This window comes from Brachypodium distachyon, chromosome 3 (assembly GCF_000005505.3).
Source record: "Brachypodium distachyon strain Bd21 chromosome 3, Brachypodium_distachyon_v3.0, whole genome shotgun sequence".
In the NCBI taxonomy this organism is placed as follows: domain Eukaryota; kingdom Viridiplantae; phylum Streptophyta; class Magnoliopsida; order Poales; family Poaceae; genus Brachypodium; species Brachypodium distachyon.
The window spans coordinates 4,356,678-4,367,390 of NC_016133.3; the positions used below are offsets into that span (position 1 = coordinate 4,356,678).

At 48.2% G+C, this 10,713-nt stretch overlaps 1 protein-coding gene across 1 annotated transcript; it reads left to right on the top strand.

The window, feature by feature from the left end:
• Positions 1-8,232: 8,232 nt before the first annotated feature.
• Positions 8,233-10,029, top strand: LOC100836462 (WRKY transcription factor WRKY71). The gene is made up of 2 exons (XM_003570693.4): positions 8,233-8,643; positions 8,771-10,029. Exons 1-2 carry the CDS (start codon positions 8,488-8,490, stop codon positions 9,650-9,652), a joined length of 1,038 nt encoding a protein of 345 aa, XP_003570741.1. The 5' UTR covers positions 8,233-8,487; the 3' UTR covers positions 9,653-10,029.
• The last annotated feature ends 684 nt before the right edge of the window (positions 10,030-10,713 follow it).

Sequence of the window (10,713 nt, forward strand, 5' to 3'; positions counted from 1 at the left end):
AGAATCATTCATTCAACAACTGCACAAGTCTAATGTCCGAAAGACTCCGAGATATCAGCAAGACAAAAAAAAAATCTTCAACAGTCCATAGATATCGTATGTTCTCTATTCTTAGGGTCTTTTTGGATCGCAATAATTGAAAAACAAATCGATAAGAAAATGTAGAAATAAATGTCACGTCATTTTTAAACACATGAGGAGTGAAAACACATAAAAATTCAGTGATGTGGTTGTTTGCTTGCACTAAAGGAAAAAAAAAACATAAACTGAGCGTAACTCAGGTGGTTGGTTCCAAGGAACCAACCCACCCAGATTCACTTCTATATTTGATATGGGTGTTCGCATTTTCTTGATTTATTTCAAGATTTAATCGGTGTTGTTATTTCAGTGCGAGTGACGTACCACTCAACTACGATGCGCATGTGTGACTTCGTCAATCTCATGATTTGCTAGCTCAGTCTCTTGAAAATACTCTTTGGGCTAAGATGTGTGTGACTACGTTGGGATGAGTGTGATTACGTGTTTGTGAGCATCGGTGGGTGTTTGTACCGTGTTTCCTAAAAGCATACACACATTTTGCATTGCGTTTGAGTGCGTGCAGTGCCCTAGTTGTCATAGACCAAAAGGACTCAAAAGTATTTATCTTTTTCGAAAAGGACTGACATCTTGCTAAAATTTTGAACTGCACAAAGTGATTCATATAAATTTTAGAGGGACAATTGCACGTGTTACAAAAGTGATTTAACAACCGCACGAGAACAATTAATGGCCGAAAGGCTCGGAAATATTAGCATGGCAACTGCACGTGCTAATAATCAAAAGGACGCATGTGTACGCAGCTCTCCCTCGGCTGTTCCCCAACACAACCATGGCAATTGCACGTGCTAATATTCAATGCTAGATCGGGTGAATCGGGTATACCCCAATTGTTGATGACACGGGCTTAACTAAAGCAGGCGCAAGCCTTTCCCTGTTTGTGCGACGAGCCCGTGATTTAATTAGTCCTAAGTTGTACTAACTGGCATTGGCTGTTTGCTGTCAGTAGTTAGTTACATTTACATGTTCCCGTAGTGAGCTCATGCAGCAAGCCCGGGTCAACCTCGACGAGACCATATGACTCGCTCCACTGCTCTGTTACTAGTACTCCGTGCTTTTCTTTTCTTCTCTTCCGCGCGGTGGACAGGACACGAGGGGATTGAGAATTTGGGATTTGATACCTCGCCGCCGGCGCCGCCGACAGCCGCCCTTGGTGTGAACCCACGCAGCCGCCAGACGACGAAACGGCCGGGCGTGCAGTGAATATACTCGTGCACTCACTTCATTCCAGATTTCCAGTCTTCCTGCCTCAGCTCCCACCATCCCCCCCGTACCCGGTACCCTGTTTAATTCTAGACGGAGACCGACCCAATGGGATCGTGGGAGCATGATATGATATCAGAGCAACATGGACAGTGAACCCATAGCTCTCGACTCTCGTCGTGGATCACGTTAAGTAAAGAAAGTCTCGTGATTAAGTACTGATACCACTGATGACGGAGCCGTTGGGGACTTGACCGGTTTAAGTTGGGGCGCTTTAGAGAGCGGCGCGCACGATCTGATCGATTTTAGCTCGCCTTGGTCGTCGGTCGTCTGCGTACGCACGAGCACGATGGGTGGCTGAAGAAGGAAGACGACCGGATCGAACTCTCTCGGTGCAAGTGGCGTGGGCGGCGGCTATGGAGTATGGACTGCCAGTCCGGCCGGTGTCCAGTAAATTTCAAAGTAGCTGCCCGGTCTTCCCTCCATTCACAATCTTCCGTGTCACTGTACGAGACGGCGACCGACCGAGAATACCATGTTCGCGCAAAATCGGAAGAACAAAAGATTCTACCCAGTGTTCGAATGTCAAATTGTTACGAGTTACGACATAAACATACTCCCTCCAATTTGCGCATTCATGATTTTCTATCCATCACATGTATCTAGACGTTTCAATTTGAGTCACCTAAAACATGAACACATGAATGCGCAACTTCTTTATGAGTTCTATTTTTGACACGATCAACTATTTTTCATGTATTATTCAATTTACAGATCCATGTGTCGACCAATGTCCAATTAACATCCCACTGTATTCATGTCAAAGAAAAATGATTGCTGATGACAACGGCGGTTGCTACTCCGGATGCTAGTCCACAGTGATGCACGAAGACTTCCCGGCTATCATCGACAAAGTCAGACTGGCTCGGGTAAGGGAACAAGAATCGAATCGTTCTAGGGGCGGTAGTGATCGTTTGGTGGTCCCAAGATCTCTGGTGAACCCTTATAATAGATATGTGTCCTTTAAAAAAATAGAAGGATATATTGATATTTAAATAGATATGATTGTGCAAATAGCCATCTAAAAAGATGAAAGAGAATAACCGGAAGAACTATATATAAGAAATTTGATAAATCATTTAAAGATAAATTAGGTACATTTTTTTGAATAACTTTGTGGTCGACTCCAGAAAGTTTTGATCTTTATACTCACAACTTTCCTCAGATTGAGGATTGGAAGCACTAGCCATGTAGACTCGCTGTCGCGTCCTTCGTTGAGAAAACTAATTACTACATTACATCCCAGATGCACACACCGCTATCGCTGACACGTGCTCATACAACAACCATAGAGAACTGGAGACGTGCGACGTCTTGGGGTTGACAAAGTGATCGCTAGCACTTTGTTACCGAGCGATAAAATCCGTATGAAATGAGACATGGAAGACATTAAACGTGGTGTTATGTTTGTTACATGATGGCATTCCAAGTTCAAAGTAAAAGTAAGGTTAGCCTTGGAACACCACACATGCATAAACGCACTCAGAAACGAAGCCAATCTAGCTGGCCGAGAGTTTGAGACGCAACGTTGACGGTCTGACATCGGGTCGAAGCGAGTCAAACTTGGTGGAGCACTACTAGAAAAGCACCTCTCTTTATTTTGACGGACACTCGAGAACTGTCAGTTAGTCAAATTAACCTATATGCTCACCATGCAGCAGTAGTTCAGCTTGCGGAGAAAACAGGATAAAGAGGGCGGAGACGCATACACTTTGATCACTTTAGTTTGGCACCGATGGCACGTGCACGGTGCATAAACGGCCGACCAGACGACCGACCGCCGGCCACTCGAGCGAACAACGAGCAGCGTCCACGTACGCCGGTCGGACCCGCACCCACGTCCGACCGACGACGTGCGCTCAAAGGTGGTGCGAGTGTTTGACTTTTCCGTTGACTGGCCTCGCCTTCCGTCCCGGCCTTCGGGCAATCGTGCGTGCTTGTCCAGATCAATTTCGCTTGGTACTCCAACTCAGACATTGCGCCACAACGGCACAAAACATGAGTGATCTAGTACCCGCAAGAAAAAAAGGGTGATCTAGCGAAGACTGATGAGCTTTTCAGGTTTACACATGACCATGTACATGTCATGTCAAGTTTACTTATTGCACGCATATCGATCCCTTGTCGTACGTTGTGTAAGTGTACTCGCAAGTTGGCGTTATGGATGGTTAACTAGCTAGCTTGACTGTCATGTCAATTGTCAAAATACCGATATATACACGTTAATGCGTTAATCGCCACTTTTTGCGACCCTCTCCATGTTTTGATTCCAAGACGACGTGTCACGTGTGTCTACGTTCAGTTGTCTTGGCCAGGCAACTTCCAACAGTCACTTTGAAACCGGCAAGTAAAGTCGTTACAATTCTAATCTCTAAGCAGTGCCAGAGTTCGTGTTGGCTACAAAGCATGTCCTCGATAGGAGATTAGTGTATCAGAAACATTAGCCGCTTCTAATTTGCAAGCTCTTTAGCAGAGGACTTTTTACTACTTTTCAGGTCAACGCATAGCCATATACTTCCAAGTTGTCTTATGTGTTCTTAATTAACGAGCTTAATTAGAGTAATCGTACTTAAAATTATCAGTCGATCGGCGCACGTACGTACCACTTGCATCCTTCGACATCCTTGTTTGAAAAAATAGAGTTAGCTTGGGAGCAATAGCATGCCCAAAATGCAACAACCACCCAAATCAAAGCTTATCTTCTGATGATGATTAGAAATCCCATTAAAAATATGGTAGTACGCCGGCACGCCCTGTCCAAACGTATACCGTTAAAATTGATTTGGTCTTTTGTTGTGTGGGTGTTACGGAGTACTACTCCGTACAGTACTAACTTGAGTACACGTGCTGGTCGCACACGCACGCATCCACTGATATATATCCATCCACCCCGTGCACTACCAGCTGGATAAGGATCAGGGGGACACGTCCGCACGTGGCGTTTGACCCAGAGACGCCCTGCGGACGGAGCGGTCAAGGTCCAGCGCCGACGGAGCGCAGCGCACCACTTGCCACCTCGCGCTCACGGGGCAAAATTTTCTACCCACGACGCCACCACCGTCAAGACAGGGGGCCCGCGGTATACCACGGACTACGTGACGTGAGACCTGACCACGCCTTCTTCTCACCGCTTTCCCTTTTTTCTCCGTCTTCGCCCCTCCTTTTCCTCTCCTTTTCCCGGACATGTGGGCTATGGGCCCCGTCGTCGCGCTGTAGGTGTGTATTCTTCCGTTACATGATTTTTATCGAAATATTACATATATCTATAATTTTTTAGATGTTAATACAACCATATTTGGACAAAGCTTCTCCGGCGCGGCGGTGGCCCACGGACGAGGCGCCCATGCCATTGCACGCGCGAAGCCGCGTCGAGCTGTCGTTCCAGTGAACTTAACCGAACGCTTTCTGTTTATAGCTCTCTTTAATTCCCATCAGAAGGAAATATAGCCACCGTGAAGCGTGAACTACGAAACCTTCGTACTACGTACGACGCTGAAACCCCCGAAGAGAATCCGCAACAGTGGCCACAGTCCACGGGTTCATTAAGTTTTCTCCGTCATTTTCAAGATTCCCGCGAGTTGCAGATCACCAGCAAGTATAGATCTCTGGCTCAAAAGTCACCCGATGGGCTGCTACCTCAGTTTCCCAACCGTCCCTTGACCGCCCTTCGCTTCGCTGTACTGAATTCCGCTCTCCTCAAGCAGCAAGCAGTGCCACTTGATCGACTTTTGTGTCACACACATCTTGGATCCATGCCACGGCCAGTCCATCCATCGATCGCCAGCCCGCCCAGCCGACAGACAGACTCGACGTAGAGGTCAAGCAAAGAACTTTGTTGTGAGATGGAAAACACAGAAGAAAAAAGGAAAAAAAATAAAACCTTTCTCGGTTGATCCACCGAACGTGAATCTGCAGCCAGTGTCACCACACCTTTTTTTAAAAAAAAAAGCTGAGTGTGAGAGTGTCATCAGACCTTTGGTGTCAAGGCAAAGTTTTCTTGGCCGCCTTTTCTTTCTTGTCGCATTAATCAACTAGGTTACCGGTAGCAAAGTGTCCCCCCCCTATGGTGGCGCGAAATGTCATGGCACGGGCCGAAATGGATTGCGGCGCCCATCGAGTTCACATGTGCGCAAACTGTGTGCTCTGACAGAGACAACGTATCAGTGCGTAAATGGTTTCTTTATTCGCCGGAATATAAATAGCTGGATCGGCCGGATGTTTCTGACTAAGCTGGTCCTTTTCGGGGCATCTTTGTTTGTTATAGGAAAATGCTAGTATTTCTAAATTCTGTTGTCAAGTCGAGCAAGCTACAAAAGAGATTTTCTACTTGACTTGGCTGCTTTAGTCGTTTCATGTGAACTTTTTGTGTTCCAGTCGACCGAGATAATGCTCTACTAATATACAACCAATGTGCCGTAAAATTGATGCATTGCTTTTGCATTCATTCATACTAGTTTATGTTTACAATCTAAATCACATAAATTGATGTTAAATGCAGCATATTTTTTCAAAACCTTGGGCAAAGAAAGGCCTTGTATTTTGGAACGGAAGAGTATCGCACTAAACTTATTTTTAAATTTATTACGAAAAATATACTTCCTCCGTCCAACAAAAGATGTCTCAAGTTTGTTAACATTTGTTAAAATTGAATGTATCTAGACATGACTTGATGTATAGATGTATTTAAATTTATTTAAAGTTGAGACATTCTTTGTTGGACAGAGTGAGTACATGAAATCAGATAAAAGTTGCAAAAAAAAGAAAGAAAGATAAAAATTGGTTTACCAAAAAGAAACATGAGTGCGAGAATACTTCGCAGTACCAAACACACTTTGATTTGAAAGTAAAAAAAGAATTGCAAAAATATATTACCATCCTTAATTTAATTTCTTTTGTTTCGTAAATTGGTGACATTTTAGACACATACATACCTAAGGATGCAAATTTGACCGTCGGTTGTCATATGGAATGTGAATTAAATTTCTATAAATTATGATACTATGAAAGTATCTTTAGACTATTCTGACTTTTTTCCACATAGTAGCAGTTTCAACTATTATTACGTATTCCCCATTCGAAAACATGAGGCGTATTTTTTTTGGAACTTTAGTTTGGGAAACAAATTAGTTGATTAATACACGTTCCATGTGATATAAAATAATATCCTGATATTGGAATTAAAACTATACTTACATGTGCTTATAAGTTACATTTATGAAGTATTTTTTTGTTAAAGCCTTGGTCAAACAAAACGAATACACCTTATTCATATTTCAGAATGGACAGAGCAGGTAAGAAGGAATTATTTGTTTCTCGACCGAAGGATAAAATCGCTGAATCACTCGGTCAGATGAACTTTTGCCAAATCAACTCAGGACCTGAACTTTTCTATTTAAAAAAAAATCAGGACCGGAACTTGCGTTGTTGCTCGCGTGACCGAGCGAACATAGAAGGAGCCCATTCTCCCTGCCGGTAACAACTGGGTCCTGGAGTATGCGTTAACCGTTCTCCCTCTGTTCCTGTCAGCGCCAGAGTCTCTCTGCAGTAACGTCACTAGGCTTGACCACCCGCTCTGGCGCTCTCTACTTAAATTTATTTCCGTCTCGTCAATACCAAGTCTCCGTAAGCACCATTCTAGATCAACGCTATAAAAAAACCCATTACAGTACTAGATCAATAGAAATCAGTAGCAAGTTTCTAATCTTCTACCAGAAGCGCCGCCGTCGGTCAAATAAAGGGGCACTGATTATGGATTAATGAATTAATCTGCGTCATCCGTCGTAAACAACGTTTCATCTAAGCGTGACATTGACTCGTGTGGTGATATTCTTTGGCTAATGTTCTTCCGGGAAGGCAGGCACGTTTGGTCAGATTTTTGGCAGGAAGACGACGATGCAGAAAGGGTCCCTGCCCCGGGTTTGATCTGATTAGAGCTCACCAGACAAGAAAGGCGGCAGGAATCATATACCACCACAATAAAAAGTGAATAAAAACCTAACCAAGGTTGTAACTCGCAACATAAAAAAAAATGTCACTTCCGCACGGGGAGTACAACTCCAACCATCCAACAGGGGAGAAAAAGACAGGATAGGAAAAGGATTGATTCTAGACTTGAATTGGAAAAAACAAAATCAAGTCATCTGCCAGCTAATTAAGCTGGTAAAGTTTTCCTAACAAGACTCTAAAATAAGCATACTAGGTGGGTACAAGTCAATCTGATTCCAGACTTAAAAGTCTTCCATGTTCCCCGCGCACCGTTTCCAGTTTCTCTCCGTCCCATTCGCAATCTGCAAGGAGATTTCCGGAGAGCGTCATAAGTTGCTTCGCTGGTGCTGCAATCCTTTTCTTCGCCAGTGCATCTAGCGAGCGCATGTGCGTTGTATTTCCTTGACCTGATCACCGGCGCTAAAAAACTAGTTAACACCGAACCGGAAGACCAGAAGCATGAATGATGAAGCTGAGAGACTGAGGGACAGAGCGACCGGGGCTGGGTGGCGCTGGCCGACATCCACCACCACCCACCCGTTGAAAAGATCCCCTGCCGGTCGGTCTCCGGAGCCCAAAAAGAATCCCCCACCACGACGAATTACCGAACGGAAAACGTCGCCGCGAAGAGAAGTGACGCGCAGACAGACAGGCCCCACTGCTGAGAGTCCAGCCAGAAAGAACCCTCGCGCGCACGCACCGTCCGGTCTCCTTCCTCCTCTAGCTTCCTGATGATTCTTCCACCACAAACTCATGCTTGAATTCCACAACCCTCCAGGATCTCCATTTGTTTATTTCATCCTATAACCCCTCCGCGACCGGGAAAGAGGACAAACGTGTGAGTTGCGACGTTGACGTGCAGTTCGACACTCTTCTTCGGTTCTTCCTTCCTCCCTCCGCGCCGCGCCCGCCTACGACCTGAGACCTTCCTAGCGACATGCTCAACACTCCAGTAGCACTATATATCACGGCCCCTCCCCAGGCCATCTTCCGCTCACTCGAAAATAGTACCCTCCTCTCCCTCCGGCGCTCCTCTCTCTTCTCTTCTCCCTTCTTTGTTACCGGGGCTCGCTAGCGCATCGAATCGGAGGAAGAACGTACGGCTCGAAGCTTGGTGTTTTTACGCCTCTACGGTTAGAACAAATGGATCCATGGATCGGCAGCCAGCCATCCCTGAGCCTTGACCTGCACGTCGGCCTGGGCCACCACCACCGCCACCAGGCGCAGCCGGTGGTGGCGCTCGTCAAGCCCAAGATCCTCGTCGAGGAGAACTTCTTGCCCCTCAAAAAAGACCCCGAGGTACGATAACAGGACAATATCCCAACTTTCCTGATTTGATTCGAGTGACTGTTTGCGAGCGTACATGTGTTTGTTTGATGGGGACTCTGTGATTAATCAATCGATCTTTGTTACTACTGTGTTATAGGTTGCGGGCCTTGAGGCGGAGCTGCAGCGGGTGAGCGAGGAGAACCGCCGGCTGGGGGAGATGCTGCGGGAGGTGGCGGCCAAGTACGAGTCCCTGCAGGGCCAGTACAGCGACATGACCAACGCCGCCAACAACTACAGCCACCCGTCCTCCGCGTCCACGGAGGGCGGCTCCGTGTCCCCGTCGAGGAAGCGCAAGAGCAGCGACAGCCTCGACGGCCACACGCCATCCCCGCCACCGCCGCCGCAGCTCTCCTTCGTCCCGGAGCAGCAGGCGGAGTGCACGTCGGGCGAGCCGTGCAATAAGCGTGTCCGGCCGGCGGCGGCGTCGGAGGAGTGCAAGCCCGTGGTGTCGAAGCGGTACGTGCACGCCGACCCCTCCGACCTCAGCCTCGTGGTCAAGGACGGCTACCAGTGGCGGAAGTACGGGCAGAAGGTGACCAAGGACAACCCTTGCCCGAGGGCCTACTTCCGGTGCTCCTTCGCGCCGGCTTGCCCCGTCAAGAAGAAGGTGCAGCGGAGCGCCGAGGACAGGACCGTGCTCGTGGCGACGTATGAGGGCGAGCACAACCACGGCCAGCCGCCGCCGGCGCAGCCACAGCAGCAGCAGCAGCACGATGGCAAGAACGGCGCCGCGAAGCCGCCCCAGGCACCCGTGGCTGCGGCTGCCGCGCTTCACCAGCAACATCAGCAGCAGAAGCAGGAACAGGAAGCGGCAGTCGTGAATGGCGAGGCGGCCGCGGCGGCGTCGGAGCTGATCAGGCGGAACCTGGCGGAGCAGATGGCGATGACGCTGACCATGGACCCCAGCTTCAAGGCGGCGCTCGTCACCGCGCTCTCCGGCCGGATCTTCGAGCTCTCGCCCACCAAGGACCTCAACTAATTAATCCCCATGCTCCACTCCACTCCAGTCCAGCTTGGGGCGGCCGATTAGTTCGCCATTGCTGCCTGCCTGCATCCACCTCCGTCAAATCGACGGACAACGAAGACGCGATCGATTCCATCAGGGATCCAGCTGCAGCTGCTCTACACAGACCAGATCTTTTCTTGGACGAACACGAAGTCAAGGCAAATGGAGAGTGGGTCGATTGACGATCAAATGTTGTAACAACACGTAGGATACACGGGCAGAAACACTAGAAAGTGTACAATCCAATTTATTTTTTACTACTAGGTAGGCGAAATGTTCCGTTCCTGTAGAATTCAGATTCATCAATGAGAAAGGAATCAAGTGGCCACGTCCACACAATCACACATTCAGTCGAGCCTTCAAATTCTGTCCACGTCATACGTGTGCTCCATTTAACTGTATTTATTTTTCCTGAAACCGTACGCCGGGGAGTCCTTGTGGTTTAATTACGGACGCTGCTGCCACCGCCGAGGCTTATCGAAGCCGTAGACCTCCGGGGACCACACACCACATGCGAGCAGCGAACGAAGAGATATGTGGACTCGTGTGCTAGGCTGATGTGTGGGGGCCACCATCCTTATCTGAGAAAAGGTCCACGTAGGCAGTAGTTCGTAGAGTCTACCAGACCCAGCTCGGTCCCTGGATGGGGCCCGCGGGGCAGACGTCTGGGTCTGGCGTGCCCCACGCGCGACGGTGTTATCCTAGCGGCCTACGGTCGCCGCGGAAGGAAGGACGGAAGGGGAAGCTCGGTGGAAACGGGAGACTGGGCGGCGGCCGTGTGGGACCCGCGTCTGCAGGCTGGCGCCTCAAGGACTAGTAGTAGTCAAAACACGTGACGGAGGCCCGCTTCGTCGACGTTGCCGTAGAATCGCTGCAACGGGCCAACAGCGCGCCTCCCGTTTCCTCTCTGCCTCGTCTAATTCTTGCTTCTCTTCCCTTTTCCTTTTCCTTTTCCTTTTCGAGCTGACCGGCTTCGGATCATCGATGAAGCATGAATACCTTTTTTCGTTTTCCAGGTCCCCGATGCGAATCCA

What these genes read in the sequence shown, in the direction of transcription:
- LOC100836462 (XM_003570693.4), top strand. Translation starts at nt 8,488, where the DNA reads ATGGATCCATGGATCGGCAGCCAGCCATCCCTGAGCCTTGACCTGCAC. An exon ending in CCCTCAAAAAAGACCCCGAG is followed by an intron (nt 8,644 to 8,770) that starts GTACGATAACAG and finishes ACTGTGTTATAG; the next exon opens with GTTGCGGGCCTTGAGGCGGA.